The 20,249-nt window shown below is 57.3% G+C and overlaps 3 protein-coding genes across 3 annotated transcripts; all 3 read right to left on the bottom strand.

Annotated features, from left to right (window-relative positions):
• Window positions 1-3,911: 3,911 nt before the first annotated feature.
• Window positions 3,912-6,146, bottom strand: LOC148217858 (uncharacterized). Its single transcript, XM_088158316.1, is given in 3 exon segments — window positions 3,912-4,033; window positions 4,036-4,940; window positions 6,139-6,146. Coding segments are annotated over 3 exon segments (1,035 nt in total).
• Window positions 5,294-8,336, bottom strand: LOC148217857 (uncharacterized). The gene is made up of 2 exons (XM_088158348.1): window positions 8,199-8,336; window positions 5,294-7,789 (listed from the first exon to the last, which is right to left on the bottom strand). The coding sequence occupies exons 1-2, from the start codon at window positions 8,211-8,213 to the stop codon at window positions 6,848-6,850; spliced, it is 957 nt and encodes a 318-aa protein (XP_088014474.1). The 5' UTR covers window positions 8,214-8,336; the 3' UTR covers window positions 5,294-6,847.
• A 382-nt stretch (window positions 8,337-8,718) lies between these two features.
• On the bottom strand, window positions 8,719-16,964 carry LOC148217856 (uncharacterized). The gene is made up of 3 exons (XM_088158315.1): window positions 13,473-16,964; window positions 9,707-10,091; window positions 8,719-9,170 (listed from the first exon to the last, which is right to left on the bottom strand). The coding sequence occupies exons 1-3, from the start codon at window positions 13,494-13,496 to the stop codon at window positions 8,719-8,721; spliced, it is 861 nt and encodes a 286-aa protein (XP_088014441.1). The 5' UTR covers window positions 13,497-16,964.
• Window positions 16,965-20,249: the final 3,285 nt, after the last annotated feature.

Here is a 20,249-nt window from a genome sequence, read left to right as displayed (position 1 = left end):
AGGATGGACTGGGTTAGACTGGGAGCTGGGAACTGGGATGAACTGGTCTGGACTGGGCGGGACTGGGAACTGGAATCTGGGATGGACTGGGAATTCTGAACTGGGATGGACTGGGAACTGGGATTGACTTTGGACTGGGATGAACTGGAGATTGGGAACTGAGATGGACTGGAACTGGGAATGGGATGAAATGGAAACTGGGATGGACTTGGAACTGGGATGAACTGGAAACTGGGAATGGGATGAAATGGAAACTGGGATGGACTGGGAACTGGGAATGGGATGGACTGGGAACTGGGATGAACTAGAAACTGGGAATGGGATGAAATGGTAACTGTGATGGACTGGAAAATGGGAATGGGATGAACTGGGATGAACTGGTAACTGGGATGGACTGGAAACTGGGAATGGGATGAAATGGGAACCGGGATGAAATGGGAACCGGGATGTACTTGAAACTGGGAATGGGATGGACTGGAAACTGGGAATGGGATGAAATGGGAACTGGGATGGACTGGAAACTGTGAATGGTATGGACTGGGAACTGTGAATGGAATAAACTGGGAATGGGATGGAGTGGGAACTTGGAACCAGGATGGACTGGGTTAGAGTGGGAGCTGGGAACTGGGATGGAGTGGGACAAACTGGGATGAACTGGGATGGACACCAATTCCTAAATTCCAGCTCCAACACAAATTCCTGTTTGCACTGAATTCCTGAGCCAGCCGAGGGATTTCCAAGGGACTGGGAGGGAATGGGAGGGACTGGGATGGAACTGGAACTGGGAACTTGGATGGACTGGGGTGGACGGAGCTGGACTGGGAGGGACTGGGAACTGGGCTGGAGCGGGAGCTGGGATGAACTGGGAAGGACTGGGAGCTGGGAATGGGTTGAACTGGGAATAGGATGGAGTGGGAACTTGGAACCAGGATGGACTGGGTTAGACTGGGAGCTTGGAACTTGGATGGACTGGGAGGGACTGGAATCTGGGATGGACTGGGAATTCTGAACTGGGATGGACTGGGAAGTGGGATTGACTTTGGACTGGGATGAAATGGGAACTGGGATGAACTGGAAACTGGGAATGGGATGGACTGGAACTGGGGACTGGTAACTGGGATTGACTGGGAGAAGAACCTGAACTGGAATAAGAGCCTGAACTGGGAAGGACAGGGATGGACTGGGATGAACTGGAATGGGAACTGGGATGGACATGGATGGGCTGGGAGCTTGAAACTGGAATGGGCTGAGAGCTGGGAACTGGGACCAGAGCCCTGAACTGGGAACGGGCACCACAGCCTGGACTGGGATGAACTGGGATATAGTTAACATTAATTAATTGTAATGAACATTAATTAATGAGTTAATGACAGAGCTGTGCACAGGATTGATCTCAAACCAACACACCCAGCACAGCCACACCATCGGTGTTTGTAACTGACATTAATTAGTTACTGGTGTTTGTAATTAATTCGTTAATTAGTTAATCATAGGGCACACCTTGTGCTTGCCCTGGCAGGGCCTGGGGCCACCAAACCAGTAGAGGGAACTGGGATTGGCTGGGCTGAACTGGGAGGGATTTCCAAGGAACTGGGCTGGGCTGGGAACTTGGAACTGGGATTGAGTGGGGACTGGGCTGGAGTGGGAACTGGGAAATGCCGTGGACCTGAACTGGGCTGGACTGGGAAGTGGGGATGGGATGAACTGGGAAGTGTGAATGGAATAAACTGGGAATGGGATGGAGTGGGAACTTGGAACCAGGATGGACTGGGTTAGACTGGGAGCTGGGAACTGGGATGAACTGGTCTGGACTGGGCGGGACTGGGAACTGGAATCTGGGATGGACTGGGAATTCTGAACTGGGATGGACTGGGAACTGGGATTGACTTTGGACTGGGATGAACTGGAGATTGGGAACTGAGATGGACTGGAACTGGGAATGGGATGAAATGGAAACTGGGATGGACTTGGAACTGGGATGAACTGGAAACTGGGAATGGGATGAAATGGAAACTGGGATGGACTGGGAACTGGGAATGGGATGGACTGGGAACTGGGATGAACTAGAAACTGGGAATGGGATGAAATGGTAACTGTGATGGACTGGAAAATGGGAATGGGATGAACTGGGATGAACTGGAAACTGGGATGAACTGGTAACTGGGATGGACTGGAAACTGGGAATGGGATGAAATGGGAACCGGGATGAAATGGGAACCGGGATGTACTTGAAACTGGGAATGGGATGGACTGGAAACTGGGAATGGGATGAAATGGGAACCGGGATGAAATGGGAACCGGGATGAACTGAAAAATGGGAATGGGATGAAATGGGAACTGGGATGGACTGGAAACTGTGAATGGTATGGACTGGGAACTGTGAATGGAATAAACTGGGAATGGGATGGAGTGGGAACTTGGAACCAGGATGGACTGGGTTAGACTGGGAGCTGGGAACTGGGATGGAGTGGGACAAACTGGGATGGACTGGGATGAACTGGGATGGACACCAATTCCTAAATTCCAGCTCCAACACAAATTCCTGTTTGCACTGAATTCCTGAGCCAGCCGAGGGATTTCCAAGGAACTGGGAGGGAATGGGAGGGACTGGGATGGAACTGGAACTGGGAACTTGGATGGACTGGGGTGGACGGAGCTGGACTGGGAGGGACTGGGAACTGGGCTGGAGCGGGAGCTGGGATGAACTGGGAAGGACTGGGAGCTGGGAATGGGTTGAACTGGGAATAGGATGGAGTGGGAACTTGGAACCAGGATGGACTGGGTTAGACTGGGAGCTTGGAACTTGGATGGACTGGGAGGGACTGGAATCTGGGATGGACTGGGAATTCTGAACTGGGATGGACTGGGAAGTGGGATTGACTTTGGACTGGGATGAAATGGGAACTGGGATGAACTGGAAACTGGGAATGGGATGGACTGGAACTGGGGACTGGTAACTGGGATTGACTGGGAGAAGAACCTGAACTGGAATAAGAGCCTGAACTGGGAAGGACAGGGATGGACTGGGATGAACTGGAATGGGAACTGGGATGGACATGGATGGGCTGGGAGCTTGAAACTGGAATGGGCTGAGAGCTGGGAACTGGGACCAGAGCCCTGAACTGGGAACGGGCACCACAGCCTGGACTGGGATGAACTGGGATATAGTTAACATTAATTAATTGTAATGAACATTCATTAATGAGTTAATGACAGAGCTGTGCACAGGATTGATCTCAAACCAACACCCCCAGCACAGCCACACCATCGGTGTTTGTAACTGACATTAATTAGTTACTGGTGTTTGTAATTAATTCGTTAATTAGTTAATCATAGGGCACACCTTGTGCTTGCCCTGGCAGGGCCTGGGGCCACCAAACCAGTAGAGGGAACTGGGATTGGCTGGGCTGAACTGGGAGGGATTTCCAAGGAACTGGCATGGGCTGGGCTGGGAACGGGGAGCGACTTCCAAGGAACTGGGAGGGACTGGGATGGGCTGGGAGAGATTGGAATCCTCTAGGAACTGGGGTCTGAGCTGGGCTCCGGACTGGTCTAGACTGGGAATGGGATGGGAACTGGGATGAACTGGGACTTGGGAACTGGGCTGGACTGGAACTGTCAAAGGGATTGAGATGTACGGGGAACTGGGATGGACTGGGAGGGACTGGGAACTGGGATGGACTGGGAATGGGATAGAATGGGCTGGGATGGACTGGGGTGAACTGGGTTGGACTAGGCTGGACTGGGAATGGGATGAACTGAGGACTGGGATTTGGGATGGACTGGGACCTGGGAACTGGGATGGACTGGGCTGGACTGTAACTGTGAATGGGACTGAGATGTACGGGGAACTGGGAGGGACTGGGATGGACTGGGAGCTGGGAACTGGGATGGACATCACAGCAGTGACATCATCCCCACAGCAGCCTCGGGATGTCCTCGATGGCTTTTGGGCCCCGCGTGGCCACTGTGCGGTCACTGGGGCCACCAGAGCCACTCGGGAGGAGCCCGCAGATGTCCCCAAATGTCCCCTCAGGTGACACTTGGCCAGGTCGGCGCTGGCCTCCCACAGCCGCTCGGCCTCGGCCACCTTGGCCACCAAAGCCTCGGGGACATCGATGGCCGCCCCCTTTGTCCCCACCAGGGTGGCCTTGATGTCCCCGAGGTGGCACCACAGCTCCCGGACCATGGCGGTGGCTTTGTCACACGCGGCCACCAAGCTCTGCAGTGGCCCCAGGGCCACCTTCCCCCTCTGCCCCCTCTTGGTGGCCGCCTTGGCCTGGCTGGTGGCCACCACGGAACTTCCCCAGTCCTTGATGGCCTCTTTGGCCTCCTCAGCGGCCTCCCCCATCATGGCCACCTCCCGTGCTGAGATCTTCTGATCTTTGCCCGTGGCCACCGACAGCCACTGGCTGGTGGCCACCAGCTTGTCCCCAGCTTTTGTGTACTTGGTGTCCTTGTCCTGCAGGTCCCCGGCCCTGGCGGTTTCGGTGGCCGCCGTGGTGGCCTCGGTGGTGGCCGCGTCCCTGCAGGCGTCACGGAGCTCGGTGGCCTCCGTGGCCACCCGGGTCCATTTGTCCCTGGCCGTGGCCACCGAGGCCCGCCAGGTGGTGGCCGCGGTTGACACATCGGCCCAGGTGGCCCCGCGGGTGGCCAGAGTGGTGCCCAAGGAGGTGACACCACGGTGGCTCAGGGCATTCTCGAGGTGGTCAATGAAGGTCTCCAGGGCCTTGTGCAGGGAATTTGGGGACACGGCCAGCAGCACGTCCCCGTCCGGCCCGGCCACAGTGGCCACCAGCTCGCCCAGGGTGGCCACCACGTCCACCAGCGACTCCAACAAGGACGGGGACAGCTGGGGAGGGGACAGGGGAGGTGGCACCTGTGGCCTCCTGGGGTCTCCTCTGTCCCCTCCCTGGAGGGCTCTGCTGTGCCCTCTGTCCCTTTGTCACCCCCGCTGTCCCCTCTGTCCCCTCTGCCACCCATCTGTCACCCCCTGTTGTCCCCACCGCCACCCTGTGCCACCTTCCCATCCCCTGTGCCACCCCGTGCCACCACCGCAGTCCCCTCTGCCACTCCCCTGTCCCTCCCGTCCCCTCCTGCCACCACCTTGTCCCCTCGGTCCCCTCTGTCCCCCCGTGTCCCTGCCTGTCCCCTCCTGCCACCACCCTGTCCCCCCGTGTCCCCTCTGTCCCCTCTGTCCCCCCGTGTCCCTCCCTGTCCCCTCCTGCCACCACCCTGTCCCCCCTGTCCCCTCTGTCCCCTCCTTGTCCCCTCCCGGTTGCCAGAAACGCGATTTTAAATTTGGAAAATTTCCTTTATTTTTAGAAATTTAATACAGGATTAACAAAACATTTTAAAATCAATCAATCAATCAATCAATCAGTCAATCAATCAGTCAATCAAACGGATTTTTAAAAAATTTCTTCTATTATATTTTCGCTCTGCCTTTTAATTTATTAAAAATTATTACACCATTAAATTTATTAAAAATGATTTCCTGCCGTTCTTCCAGTCACATCGAAAAATTCCGAATATTTTGTGGTTTTGCTAAAGCCAAGGATATTATAAACCAATTAATTGTAGAAATTAAACTACATTAAACTGTATTAACTCTATTAAGCTGTATTAAACTATAATAAACTATATTAAACTATATTAAGATGTATTAAACTATATTAAACTATATTAAGATGTACTAAACTACATTAAACTATATTAACTATATCAACTAGATTAAACTGTATTAATTTATATTATCCTATATTAACTATATTAAACTATTTTAACTAAATTAACTAGATTAACTAGATTAAACTGTATTAAACTATATTAACTAAATTAACTATATTAAACTATATTAACTATATTAAACTATATTAAACTATATTAAACTATATTAACTAAACTATATTAAACTATATTAACTAAATTAACTATATTAAACTATATTAACTATATTAAACTATATTAAACTGTATTAAACTATATTAAACTACATTAACTAGATTAAGCTGTATTTAACTATATTAACTATATTAAACTGTATTAAACTGTATTACCTATATTAAACTACACGGAACATACTCGAGCTAATTGATTTTTATCCTAATGAACGGTTAATTAGAATTAATTATGCACTGAACCATATCCGATTATTTATGATCAATATCAGCACGTGCAGGCCAATAATTAATCAATAATTAAATCCCTAATTTAACAATTAAACGTGAAAGTCAAGATCGCACTGGAATTTTTAACACCGGGACCCTTGTTTGGGGGGATTTCCCACGGAATTCCCGGGATTTTGGGGGGGATTCCCAAGGAATTCCCGGGATTTTGGGGGGATTCACATGGAATTCCCGGGATTTTGGGGGGGATTCCCATGGAATTCCCGGAATTTTGGGGGGATTCCCAAGGAATTCCCGGGATTTTGGGGGGATTTTCCCACGGAATTCCCGGGATTTTGGGGGGATTTCCCACGGAATTCCCGGGATTTTGGGGGGATTTCCCATGGAATTGCGGGGATTTTGGGGGTTCCCGGGTCCCATTTTTGGGGCTAGAAGGGCTAAGGGGGGGTCCTGAGGGGTAAATTGGGGTCCTGGAAGGGGAAATGGGGTCCTGGGGGGGGATTTCCCTGTCCCCAAGTGTCCCCAAAATGTCCCCAAAGTGTCCCCAGTGACGTCAGCCCAGGAATTCCCATCAGGATTTGGGGGCGATTTCAATGCAAATTCCCGGAAAATTTCCCAAATCGGGCTCAAATTTGGAGGGGGGAGGGGACAAGCGACACCAGCGGTGTCCCCCGGTGATGTCACCGGCCCCCCCCCCCCGTGACGTCACGGCGGTGACGTCACTCTCCCCGCAGCAGCCCCGGGATGTCCTCCCTGGCTTTTTGGCACCGCGCGGCCACCTCGGGGCCACCTCGGCCACTCGGGAGGAGCCCGCGGGTGACATCGAGCGTGTCCAGCAGGTGATACTTGGCCAGGTCGGCGCTGGCCTCCCACAGCCGCTCGGCCTCGGCCACCTTGGCCACCAAAGCCTCGGGGACATCGATGGCCGCCCCCTTTGTCCCCACCAGGGTGGCCTCGATGTCCCCGAGGTGGCACCACAGCTCCTGGACCATGGCGGTGGCTTTGTCACACGCGGCCACCAAGCGCTGCAGTGGCCCCAGGGCCACCTCCGCCCGCTGCCGCCTCTTGGTGGCCGCCTTGGCCTGGTTGGTGGTCACCACAGTATCTTGCGTGTCCTTTGTGGCCCTCGTGGCGTCCTCAGCGACCTTCCCGACCTTGTCATTGAACGCCTCCAATGCCAAGGTCGCCTTCTCCTTGCTCGTGGCCACCTGCGGCTCTGAGGCCGTGGCCTTCAGGTTGTTCGTGGCCTTTTCCCACTCGCTCTTCTTGTCCTGCAGCTCCCTGGCCTGCACGGTGGTGGCGACCTCGGAGGCGGCCACGTCCCCACAGTCCTTGTGGAGCTCGGTGGCCTCCTTTGCCCGCTGGGACCATTTGTCCCTCAGCTCGGCCACCGAGGCCCGCCAGGCGCTGGCCACGCTTTTCTCGTGCTCCCAGGTGTCTTCTGGGGTGGCCCCGAGGGTGGCCAGGGACTCGCCCAGGGCGGTGTCCTCGCCATGGCCCAGGGTGGCCTGGAGGTGGTCAATGAAGGTCTCCAGGGCCTTGTGCAGGGAATTTGGGGACACGGCCAGCAGCACGTCCCCGTCCGGCCCGGCCACAGTGGCCACCAGCTCGCCCAGGGTGGCCACCACGTCCACCAGCGACTCCAACAAGGACGGGGACAGCTGGGGAGGGGACAGGGGAGGTGGCACCTGTGGCCTCCTGGGGTCTCCTCTGTCCCCTCCCTGGAGGGCTCTGCTGTGCCCTCTGTCTCTTTGTCACCCCCGCTGTCCCCTCTGTCCCCTCTGCCACCCATCTGTCACCCCCTGTTGTCCCCACCGCCACCCTGTGCCACCTTCCCATCCCCTGTGCCACCCCGTGCCACCACCGCAGTCCCCTCTGCCACTCCCCTGTCCCTCCCGTCCCCTCTGTCCCCCCGTGTCCCTCCCTGTCCCCTCCTGCCACCACCCTGTCCCCCCGTGTCCCCTCTGTCCCCTCTGTCCCCCCGTGTCCCTCCCTGTCCCCTCCTGCCACCACCCTGTCCCCTCTGTCCCCTCTGTCCCCCCGTGTCCCCCCGCCCCGGGATTGTCGCACCTCTCGGAGCTCCATGGCCTTGGGGACACTCTGAGGACGCCTTGGGGACACTCTGAGGATGCGACACTCCGAGGAGTCGCTGGCGGAGTGGGGGACACACCTGTGCGACACTCGGGGGACACGCGGGGATGTGGCGGTGCCGGGAGGGGGCGGGGCCGGGTGACGTCACCGCCCCGCCCGCCCGCCCGCGGGGGCACCGCGGTGTCCCCAAGATCCCCCCCCCGATTTCCCCAATGTCCCCCCCCGATGTCACCTGAGTGTCCCCACATGGCCCCGGTGTTTCCCGATGTCCTGTTGGGGACACTGCGGGACACACTGGGGTCCTGATGGGGACACCGGGGGGGGATACGATGGGGTCCTGATGGGGACATTGGGGACACACTGGAGTCCTGATGGGGACACTGCGGGGACATCGCAGTGACCCCAAACGGGACTGGGGACCTCAGGGTGGCCCCGGTGTCCCCAAGGTCCCCAGTGTCCCTCGGGGTGACGGTGCCACCCCCGTGTCCCCTCCCTGTCCCTACCCCCGCCCCGCCACCGCGCCCTGGGCCACCTCCCGGCTGCGCGTCCCCTCCGCCGATGTCCCCAAGGCCTCCACGATTCTCCTGAACACCCGGGGGGCCTTGGGGGACCCGTGTCCCCGTGTCCCCTTCGCCCTGTCCTTGTTGACAGCGGCCACCAAGTGCTCCAGGTGCCGCGTCACCGTCTCCAGCCGCCCCTGGGCATTCGCGGTCACCTCGCTGGTGGCCGCGGCGACCTCGGCGCTGGCCCTGGCGGTCACCACCTGCTGGGCGCGGTCTCGCAGGTGCTGGGCCATGGCCCGGTGCTGGCGGGCGACGTCGTCCAGGTGTCGCCGCGATGTCGCCAAAGCCTGCAGGTTCACCTGGCAGGACGCGGCCACCGTGCCCAGGGCCAGCAGCAGTTCAATGTCCTGGGCCAACCCCAGCGCGGCGCGGACCGAGTCCAGGGACACTGCGGGGACACGGGGACATCCTCGTGTCACCAGCCCAGTGCCACCAGAGCGGTGGCACCGGGGACACGGCAGCAGAGCCACCGGCACAGCGGCACCAGCCCAGTGCTCCCAGTTCAATCCCAGTGTCCCCAGTTCAATCCCAGTGCCACCAGAGCTGCTCCAGTGTCCCCAGTCCTGTCCCAGTGCCACCAGCCCAGTGGCACCACCCCAGTGCCATCCCAGTGTCCCCAGTCCTGCACCAGTGTCACCAGTTCAATCCCAGTGCCACCGGTTCAGTCTCAGTGTCCCCAGTCTTGTCCCACTGTCACCAGTTCCCTCCCAGTGCCACCAGTGCCATCCCAGTGTCCCCATTCTGGGGCAGGGGAAGGTCTGTACTGGTCTGTACTGGTCTGTACTGGCCAGGGCAGGGGGAAGTCTCTACTGGTCTTTAGTGCTTCCTACTGGTCCACACTGCTCTATACTGGCCTATACTGGCCTATACTGGCCTATACTGGTCTATACTGGTCTATACTGGTTTATACTGGTTTTTACTCACACACAGCACCCCACAGCACCATCAGCCCCACGGCCAGCCCGTGCCCAGCCCGTAGCCAGCTCTGGCACTGCCGTGCCCGTTCCTCCTCCCGCTCCAGATCCATGGCCACCACGTCGGCCATGTCCCCAAACAGCCGCAGCTCCTGCTCGTCCTCGTCCCCCAGGGTCCCCCGGGCCACCGCCGGGGCCACCTCGGCCTTCCTGGCCTCCTTCAGATCCTCCAGGGCCACCTGGGCCTCCCTCAGAGCGGCCTCGGCCTCGTCCAGAGCCGCGGGGACGGCGCTCGGTGTCCCCAAGGCCTCGCCCAGGGCTATCAGGGCCACCAGGGCTCGGTGCCTCGCGTTGTCCGCGTGGGTGACCTCGGGGGGGATGGCGGGGGGGGACAGCTGGGGACAGGAAAGGGGGGTTAGGGGGGTGGGGGAGGGGGTTGGGGGGTCCCGGGTGGAGTTTGGGGGGTCTCAGGTGGGGTTTGGGGGGTCCCGGGTGGGGTTTCGGGGGTCCCGGGTGGGGTTTGGGGGGTCCCAGGTGGGGTTTGGGAGGTCCCAGGTGGAGTTTGGGGGGTCTCAGGTGGGGTTTCGGGGGTCCCAGGTGGAGTTTGGGGGCTTCTGGGGAGGGTTTGGGGGTCTCAGGTGGGGTTTGGGAGGTCCCAGGTGGGGTTTCGGGGGTCCCGGGTGGAGTTTGGGGGGTCCCGGGTGGGGTTTGGGAGGTCCCAGGTGGGGTTTGAGGGGTTCAGGGGAGGGACTGGGGGGTCCAGGGTGGGGTTTGAGAGTTCCCAGGCGTAGTTTGGGGGGTTCTGGGGAGGGTTTGGGGGATCTCAGGTGGGGTTTGGGGGATCTCAGGTGGGGTTTGGGAGGTCCCAGGTGGGGTTTCGGGGGTCCCAGGTGGAGTTTGGGGGGTCCCGGGTGGAGTTTGGGAGGTCCCAAGTGGGATTTGTGGGGTTCTGGGGAGGGACTGGGGGGTCCCGGGTGGAGTTTGGGGGGGTCTCAGGTGGGGTTTCAGAGGTCCCAGGTGGGGTTTGGGGGATCTGAGGTGGGGTTTGGGGGTCCCAGGTGGGGTTTGGGGGGTCTCAGGTGGGGTTTGGGGGGTCCCGGGTGGGGTTTGGGGGGTCCCGGGTGGAGTTTGGGGGGTCCCGGGTGGGGTTTGGGAGGTCCCAGGTGGAGTTTGGGGGGTCCCGGGTGGGGTTTGAGAGTTCCCAGGTGGAGTTTGGGGGGTTCTGGGGAGGGTTTGGGGGTCCCAGGTGGGGTTTGGGAGGTCCCAGGTGGAGTTTGGGGGGTCCCGGGTGGAGTTTGGGAGGTCCCAAGTGGAATCTGTGGGGTTCTGGGGAGGGACTGGGGGGTCCCGGATGGAGTTTGGGGGGTCTCAGGTGGGGTTTGGGGGTCCCAGGTGGGGTTTGGGGGGTCTCAGGTGGGGTTTGGGGGTCTCAGGTGAGGTTTCAGAGGTCCCAGGTGGGGTTTGGGGGGTCCCAGGTGGGATTTGGGGGGTCCCGGGTGGAGTTTGGGGGATCTCAGGTGGGGTTTGGGGGATCTCAGGTGGGGTTTGGGAGGTCCCAGGTGGGGTTTGGGGGATCTCAGGTGGGGTTTGGGAGGTCCCAGGTGGGGTTTCGGGGGTCCCGGGTGGAGTTTGGGGGGTCCCAGGGGGGGCTTGGGGGATTCAGAGGAGATTTTGGGGGGTTCTGGGTGGGGTTTGGGGGGTTCCAGGTGAAGTTTAGGAGGTTCTGGGGAGGGATTGGGGGTCTCGGGTGGGGGTTTAAGAGTTCCCAGGTGGGGTCTGGGGGGTTCTGGGTGTGGTTCGGGAGGTTTCAGGTGGGGTTTCCCAGGTGTCCCAGGTGAGAATTCCCAACGATTTGGGATTTCCCAGCTGCGGCTCCAGGGGGGTTTTGGGGTTCCCAGGTACCCAGGTGAGATTTGGGGGTTTTCCAGGTGAGATTTCCCAAGGATTTGGGGTTTCCCAGGTGTCCCAGGTGAGAATTCCCGAGGATTTGGGGGTTCCCAGGTTCGGCTCCAGGGGGGTTTTGGGGTTCCCGGGTACCCAGGTGCGATTTTGGGGTTTTCCAGGTGAGAATTCCCAAGGTTTTGGGGTTTCCCAGGTGTCCCAGGTGAGGTTTTGGAGTTTTCCAGGTGAGAATTCCCAAGGATTTGGGGTTCCCGGGTGAGAATTCCCAAGGATTTGGGGGTTCCCAGGTTCGGCTCCAGGGGGGTTTCGGGGTTCCCAGGTGTCCCAGGTGAGATTTTGGAGTTTCCCACCTTAATCTCCCCAGGAATTTGGGGTTCCCCACTCCCCCCTTTCCCCTCCCACGTCCCTGGGCGCTCCCAAACTTCCCCCAAATCCCCCAAAATCCCCCCCAAAAATCCCGGGGACCCCGCGGGATTTTGGGGTGTCCCAGGTGAGATTTTGGGGTTCCCGGGTGAGAATTCCCAAGGATTTGGGGTGTTCCAGGTAAGAATTCCCAAGGATTTGGGGTTCCTGGGTGTGAATTCCCAAGGATTTGGGGGTTCCCAGGTGTCCCAGGTGAGATTTTGGGGTTCCCGGGTGAGAATTCCCAAGGATTTGGGGGTTCCCAGCTGCGGCTCCAGGGGGGTTTTGGGGTTCCCAGGTACCCAGGTGAGATTTGGGGGTTTTCCAGGTGAGAATTCCCAAGGATTTGGGGGTTCCCAGGTGAGAATTCCGGAGGATTTGGGGGTTCCCAGGTTCGGCTCCAGGGGGGGTTTGGGATTCCCAGGTACCCAGGTGAGGTTTTGGGGGTTCCCGGGTGAGAATTCCCAAGGATTTGGGGGTTCCCAGGTGTCCCAGGAGTGATTTTGGGGTGTCCCAGGTGAGAATTCCCAAGGATTTGGGGTTTCCCAGGTGAGAATTCCCAAGGATTTGGGGGTTCCCAGGTGTCCCAGGAGTGATTTTGGGGTGTCCCAGGTGAGAATTCCCAAGGATTTGGGGTTTCCCAGGTGAGAATTCCCAAGGATTTGGGGGTTCCCAGGTGTCCCAGGAGTGATTTTGGGGTGTCCCAGGTGAGAATTCCCAAGGATTTGGGGTGTTCCAGGTGAGAATTCCCAAGGATTTGGGGGTTCCCAGGTTCGGCTCCAGGGGGGTTTCGGGGTTCCCAGGTACCCAGGTGAGATTTTGGGGTTCCCGGGTGAGAACTCCCAAGGATTTGGGGTTCCTGGGTGTGAATTCCCAAGGATTTGGGGTTCCCGGGTACCCAGGTGAGATTTTGGGGGTTCCCAGGTGAGAATTCCGGAGGATTTGGGGGTTCCCAGGTTCGGCTCCAGGGGGGTTTCGGGGTTCCCAGGTGTCCCAGGTGAGATTTTGGGGTTCCCGGGTGAGAATTCCCAAGGATTTGGGGGTTCCCAGGTGTCCCAGGTGAGATTTTGGGGTTTCCCAGGTGAGAATTCCCAAGGATTTGGGGGTTCCCAGGTTCGGCTCCAGGGGGGTTTCGGGGTTCCCAAGTACCCAGGTGAGATTTTGGGGTTTCCGGGTGAGAACTCCCAAGGATTTGGGGTGTTCCAGGTGAGAATTCCCAAGGATTTGGGGTTTCCCAGGTGAGAATTCCCAAGGATTTGGGGGTTCCCAGGTTCGGCTCCAGGGGGGTTTCGGGGTTCCCGGGTGTCCCAGGTGAGATTTTGGAGTTTCCCACTTTAATCTCCCCAGGAATTTGGGGTTCCCCACTCCCCCCTTTCCCCTCCCACGTCCCTGGGCGCTCCCAAACTTCCCCCAAACCCCCCAAAATCCCCCCCAAAAATCCCGGGGACCCCGCGGGATTTTGGGGTTCTCACCTGGGGCTCCATCCCGGTCCCCATGCGGAGGCTCCGTGGGACGAGGCTCGAAGGAGGGAGGGCCCTGCCAGGACCTTGGGGACACTCTTGGGGTGCGGTTTTAACCCCTCGGCACCTGGATCCTCCCCCAAGGGGCAGAATCCGCCCTGCCAGGACCTCGGTGACCCTTTTGGGGTGGGGTTTAACCCCTCAGGGCCGGGTTTAACCCCTCAGAGCCGGGTTTAACCCCTCAGGGCCGGGTTTAACCCCTCAGGGCCGGGTTTAACCTGCCAGGACCCCCCTGACCCCCTCAGGGCCGGTTTTAACTCCCCAGGGCTCTGATTTACCCTGCCAGGACCCCCGTGAACCCCTCAGAGCCGGGTTTAACCCCTCAGGGCCGGATTTAACCCCTCAGGGCCGGGTTTAACCCCTCAGAGCCGGGTTTAACCCTTCAGGGCCGGGTTTAACCCCTCAGGGCCGGGTTTAACCCCTCAGGGCCGGGTTTAACTCCCCGGGGCTCTGATTTACGCTGCCAGGACCCTGATTTGGAATCGATTTTTGGGATTGTTTTTGGGGGATCCAGCAGCATGTGGGGTCTGGGAATATTTGGGAATCCAGGATTGGAGATCATTTAGGATTGGGTTTTGGGGGATCCAGCAGGATTTGGGGTCTGGGACTCTTTGGGATCCAGGATTTGGGATTTTGAGATCATTTAGGATTTGGGGTCTGGGGGATCCAGCAGGATTTGGGATTTGGGATTTGGGACTTTTGGGAATCCAGGATTGGAGTTCATTTAGGATTGGGTTAGGGGGATCCAGTAGGATTTGGGATCTGGGAATATTTAGGATTGGTTTTGGGGATCCAGCAGGATTTGGGATTTTTGGGAATCCAGGATTGGAGATCATTTAGGATTGGGTCAGGGGGATCCAGCAGGATTTGGGATCTGGGACTCTTTAGGATCCAGGATTTGGGATTCTGAGATAATTTAGGATTGGGGATCTGGGGGATCCAGCAGGATTTGGGATCTGGGAATATTTAGGATTGGTTTTGGGAATCCAGCAGGATTTGGGATCTGGGACTCTTTGGGATTTAGGATTTGGGATTTTGAGATCATTTAGGATTGGGTTAGGGGGATCCAGCAGGATTTGGGATCTGGGACTCTTTGGGATCCAGGATTTGGGATTTTGAGGTAATTTAGGTTTGGGTTAGGGTATCCAGCAGGATTTGGGATCTGGGAATATTTAGGATTGGTTTTGGGGATCCAGCAGGATTTGGGATCTGGGACTCTTTAGGATCCACGATTTGGGATTTTGAGATCATTTAGGATTTGGGGTCTGGGGGATCCAGCAGGATTTGGGATCTGGGAATATTTAGGATTGGGTTAGGGGGATCCAGCAGGATTTGGGATCTGGGATTTGGGATTATTTGGGAATGTTTGACTGGAGATCATTTAGGATTCAGTTTGGGTGCTCCTGCAGGATTTGGGATCTGGGATTTTTTGGCATCCAGGATTTGGGATTTGAGACCATTTAGGATTGGTTTGGGGAGATCCAGCAGGATTTGGGATCTGGGATTTGGGATTTGGGATTGTTGGGAACCCGGGATTGGAGATCATTTAGGGTTGGGTTAGGGAGATCCAGTAGGATTTGGGATCTGGGAATATTTAGGATTGGTTTTGGGGATCCAGCAGAATTTGGGATTTTTGGGAATCCAGGATTGGAGATCCTTTAGGATTGGTTTTGAGGATCCAGCAGGACTTTTTGGTATGGGATTTGGGATTTTTGGGAACCCGGGATTGGAGACCATTTAGGGTTGGTTTAGGGGGATCCAGCAGGATTTAGGATCTTAGACTCTTTGGGATCCAGGATTTGGGATTTTGAGATAATTTAGGATTGGGTTAGGTAGATCCAGCAGGATTTGGGATCTGGGAATATTTAGGATTGGGTTAGGGGGATCCAGTATGATTTGGGATCTGGGATTTGGGATTATTTGGGAATGTTTGACTGGAGATCATTTAGGATTCAGTTTGGGTGCTCCTGCAGGATTTGGGATCTGGGACTCTTTAGGATCCGCGATTTGGGATTTTGAGATCATTTAGGATTTGGGGTCTGGGGGATCCAGCAGGATTTGGGATCCAGGAATACTTAGGATTGGTTTTGGGGATCCAGCAGAATTTGGGATTTTTGGGAATCCAGGATTGGAGACCATTTAGGGTTGGGTCAGGGGGATCCAGCAGGATTTGGGATCTGGGACTCTTTAGGATCCAGGATTTGGGATTCTGAGATAATTTAGGATTGGGGGTCTGGGGGATCCAGCAGGATTTGGGATCTGGGAATATTTAGGATTGGTTTTGGGAATCCAGCAGGATTTGGGATCTGGGACTCTTTGGGATCCAGGATTTGGGATTTTGAGATAATTTAGGTTTGGGTTAGGGTATCCAGCAGGATTTGGGATCTGGGAATATTTAGGATTGGTTTTGGGGATCCAGCAGGATTTGGGATCTGGGACTCTTTAGGATCCACGATTTGGGATTTTGAGATCATTTAGGATTTGGGGTCTGGGGGATTCAGCAGGATTTGGGATCTGGGATTTGGGATTTGGGATTGTTGGGAACCCGGGATTTGAGATGATTTAGGATTGGGTTAGGGGAATCCAGCAGGATTTGGGATCTGGGATTTGGGATTATTTGGGAATGTTTGACTGGAGATCATTTAGGATTCAGTTTGGGTGCTCCTGCAGGATTTGGGATCTGGGATTTTTTGGCATCCAAGATTTGGGATTTGAGATCATTTGAGATTGGTTTAGGGAGATCCTGCAGGACTTGGGATGTGGGATTTGGGATTTTTGGGAATCCAGGATTGGAGATCATTTAGGGTTGGGTTAGGGAGATCCAGCAGGATTTGGGATCTGGGAATATTTAGGATTGGTTTTGGGGATCCTGCAGGATTTGGGATTTTTGGGAATCCAGGATTGGAGATCATTTAGGATTGGGTTAGGTGGATCCAGCAGGATTTCGGATCTTGGACTCTTTGGGATCCAGGATTTGGGATTTTGAGATCATTTAGGATTTGGGTTAGGGGGATCCAGCAGGATTTGGGATCCAGGAATATTTAGGATTGGTTTTGGGGATCCAGCAGAATTTGGGATCTGGGATTTGGGATTTGGGATTGTTGGGAACCCGGGATTGGAGATGATTTAGGATTGGGTTAGGGGGATCCAGCAGGATTTGGGATCTGGGATTTGGGATTATTTGGGAATGTTTGACTGGAGATCATTTAGGATTCAGTTTGGGTGCTCCTGCAGGATTTGGGATCTGGGATTTTTTGGCATCCAAGATTTGGGATTTGAGACCATTTAGGATTGGTTTAGGGAGATCCTGCAGGATTTAGGAACTGGGACTCTTTGGGATCCGGGATTTGGGATTTTGAGATAATTTAGGATTGGGCTAGGGGGATCCAGCTGGATTTGGGGTCTGGGATTTTTTGGCATCCAGGATTTGGGATCATTTGGGACCCCTGGCGTCCCCAAACCACCCCCAGATGTCCCCAGAGGGTCCCAATTTCGCCCCCACTGATGGCCCCGCCCCTTCCCACGCCCCATTGATAGCCCCGCCCCTTCATTCCCACTCAGGCCCCGCCCAATTTAATTTCCCTCCAGGCCCCGCCCCCTTTCCACGCCCCCGTTCATTCCTCGTTTAAGCCACGCCCCTTTCCCACGCCCCCATGCACTGCTCGCTCAGGCCCCGCCCCCTTTTCCCACGCCCCCGTTCATTCCCCGTTTAAGCCACGCCTCTCTTTCCCACGCCCCCGTTCATTTCGCGTTTAAGCCACGCCCCTTTCCCACGCCCCCATGCATTGCTCGCTAAGGCCCCGCCCTCTTTTCCCACGCCCCCGTTCATTCCTCGTTTAAGCTCCGCCCCCTTTCCCCACACCCCCATTAATTTCCCCCCCCTTCCAGGCCACGCCCCCTCCTCTCCCCATTGGCCGCCCCCCACCCGGGCTCGGCCCCGCCCCTTTCCCCAATCCCCGCTCCCCATTGGCCACCCCTCGCTCGGCCCCGCCCCCTTCCCCCAATCCCTGCTCCCCATTGGCCACCCCCCGGCTCGGCCCCGCCCCCTTCCCCAATCCCCGCTCCCCATTGGCCACCCCCCGGCTCGGCCCCGCCCCCTTCCCCAATCCCCGCTCCCCATTGGCCACACCCCCGGCTCGGCCCCGCCCCCTTCCCCAATCCCTTCTCCCCATTGGCCGCACCCCCTGGCTCGGCCCCGCCCCCTTCCCCAATCCCCGCTCCCCATTGGCCGCCCCCCGGCTCGGCCCCGCCCCTCTCTGGGCGTGGCTACAAGACCGATCGTTTATTGAAAGGCTCCGCGCAGCGGCGGCCCCGGGGGGGTGGAGCCAGCCCGGCCCCACCGGGGGGGCTCGGGGGGTCCGGGGGGGGCCCGGAGGGGCCGGGGGGGCTCGGGGGGGCCCCGGGGGGTGGAGCCAGCCCGGCCCCGGCGGGGCCCAACGCGGGGGGGAGGGGCTGGGGCTGGGGGGGGCGGGGTTCGATCAATGGGGGGAGGGGCCCGGGGGGAGCTGAGAGAGAGGGGGAGGGGTGTGGTGAGTGGGGGAGGGGCGGTGAGTGTGGGGGGGGTCTCATGGATTTTGGGGGGGGGTCCTGGTGAGTGTGGGGGTGGATCCCACCTGAACCCAACGATTTAGGAACATTTAGGAACATCCAAAGGGCTCCACAAACTCCTCTCAGCTCCTCATCCCCCTGGGCTGGATCCCATCCCACCCCATCCCATCCCATCCCATCCCATCCCATCCCATCCCATCCCATCCCATCCCATCCCATCCCATCCCATCCCATCCCATCCCATCCCATCCCATCCCCCCCATCCCATCCCATCCCACCCCATCCCATCCCATCCCATCCCATCCCATCCCATCCCATCCCATCCCATCCCATCCCATCCCATCCCATCCCATCCCATCCCATCCCATCCCATCCCATCCCATCCCCCCCATCCCATCCCATCCCATCCCATCCCATCCCATCCCATCCCATCCCATCCCATCCCATCCCATCCCATCCCATCCCATCCCGTCCCATGGGATTTAGGAACATCCGGGGCTCTCCGCTGCTCCCTGGCTCCCCCTCCTGGGCCCCAGGGCCCCGTTCTGTCCCTGTCCCCAGGTGCCACCCCCGCAGGTCGCAGCTGACCTGGGCTGTCCCCGAAGTGTCCCCAGTGACGTCACCCCAGGAATTCCCATCGGGATTTGAGGGAGGTTTCAATGACAATTCCCTGAAAATTCCCCACATTTGGCTCAAATCCGCCATGGGGGACGGGGGGAGGGGACAAGTGACACCAGCGATGTCCCCGGTGATTTCACAGCGGTGACGTCACTGTCCCCACAGCAGCCTCGGGATGGCTGAGGTGGCCACTGGGGCCACGAGGGCCACGAGGGCCACCAAGGCCACCAGAGCCTTGGGGACACTCCGGGAACGCCTTGGGGACACTCTGAGGACGCCTTGGGGACACTCTGAGGATGCGACACTCCGAGGAGTCGCTGGCGGAGTGGGGGACACACCTGTGCGACACTCGGGGGACACGCGGGGATGGGGCGGGGCCGGGAGGGGGCGGGGCCGGGTGACGTCACCGCCCCGCCCGCCCACCTGCGGGGGCACCGCGGTGTCCCCAAGGTCCCCCCCCCGATTTCCCCAATGTCCCCCCCCGATGTCACCTGAGTGTCCCCACATGGCCCCGGCACACTGGTGATTGTAATTGACATTAATTAGTTACTGGTGTTTGTAATTAACATTAATTAGTTACTGGTGTTTGTCATTGACATTAATTAGTTACTGGTGTTTGTAATTAACATTAATTAGTTACTGGTGTTTATAATGGACATTAATTAGTTACTGGTGGTTGTAATTAACATTAATTAGTTAATTACAGGGCACACCTTGTGCTTCCCCAGGCAGGGCTCGGCCTCGGCTTGCCAGGGCTTGTGGCCACCAAAGCAGTGCTGGGAACTGGGATGGACTGGGATGGACTGGGAGGGACTGGGAGGGACTGGGATGAACTGGGAGGGACTGGGATGAATTGGGAGGGACTGGGATGGACTGGGATGGACTGGGATGGACTGGGATGAACTGGGATGGACTGGGATAGACGTCACACACGTCCAGGGCCACCAGCCCAGTGGCACCGGCCCAGTGCTCCCAGTTCAATCCCAGTGCTCCCAGTACAAACCCAGTGCCACCAGTCCTGTCCCAAGTGTCACCATCCCAGTGCCACCAGTCCCTTTCTGACGTCCCCCTCCCAGTGTCCCCAGTTCCATCCCAGTGCTCCCAGTTCAATCCCAGAGTCCCCAGTCCCAGCCCAGTGCCACCAGCCCAGTGCTCCCAGTGCCAGCCCAGTGTCCCCATGCTGGGACAGGGGAAGGTCTCTGCTGATCCATACTGGTCTATACTGGTTCATACTGGTTTTTATTCACACACAGCACTTGGGCCCTGCCCAGAGCCCAGCCCATCCAAACTGGTCTGTACTGGTTCATACTGGTCTGTACTGGTTCATACTGGTCTATACTGGGTTATACTGGTCTATACTGGGTTATACTGCTTTATACTGGTCCGTACTGGTTTATTCTGCTGTATACGGCTCTATACTGGTTTTTACTGGTTTATACTGGTCTATACTGGTTTATACTGGTTTATACTGGTTTTTACTCACACACAACACCGCACAGCACCTTTTGGGGTGGGGTTTAACCCCTCAGGGCCGGGTTTAACCCCTCAGGGCCGGGTTTAACT

Source organism: Sturnus vulgaris, unplaced genomic scaffold (genome assembly GCF_052056855.1).
Source record: "Sturnus vulgaris isolate bStuVul1 unplaced genomic scaffold, bStuVul1.hap1 Scaffold_198, whole genome shotgun sequence".
Taxonomy (NCBI): domain Eukaryota; kingdom Metazoa; phylum Chordata; class Aves; order Passeriformes; family Sturnidae; genus Sturnus; species Sturnus vulgaris.
Note: the sequence above shows the minus strand (reverse complement) of the source record. Positions and strands in the feature narration are given on the sequence as shown.

What these genes read in the sequence shown, in the direction of transcription:
- LOC148217856 (XM_088158315.1), bottom strand. Translation starts at nt 13,496, where the DNA reads ATGGGGACCGGGATGGAGCCCCAG. An exon ending in GGACCGGGATGGAGCCCCAG is followed by an intron (nt 10,092 to 13,472) that starts GTGAGAACCCCA and finishes TCCTGTCCCCAG; the next exon opens with CTGTCCCCCCCCGCCATCCC. An exon ending in GGTGCTGTGGGGTGCTGTGT is followed by an intron (nt 9,171 to 9,706) that starts GTGAGTAAAAAC and finishes GTGTCCCCGCAG; the next exon opens with TGTCCCTGGACTCGGTCCGC.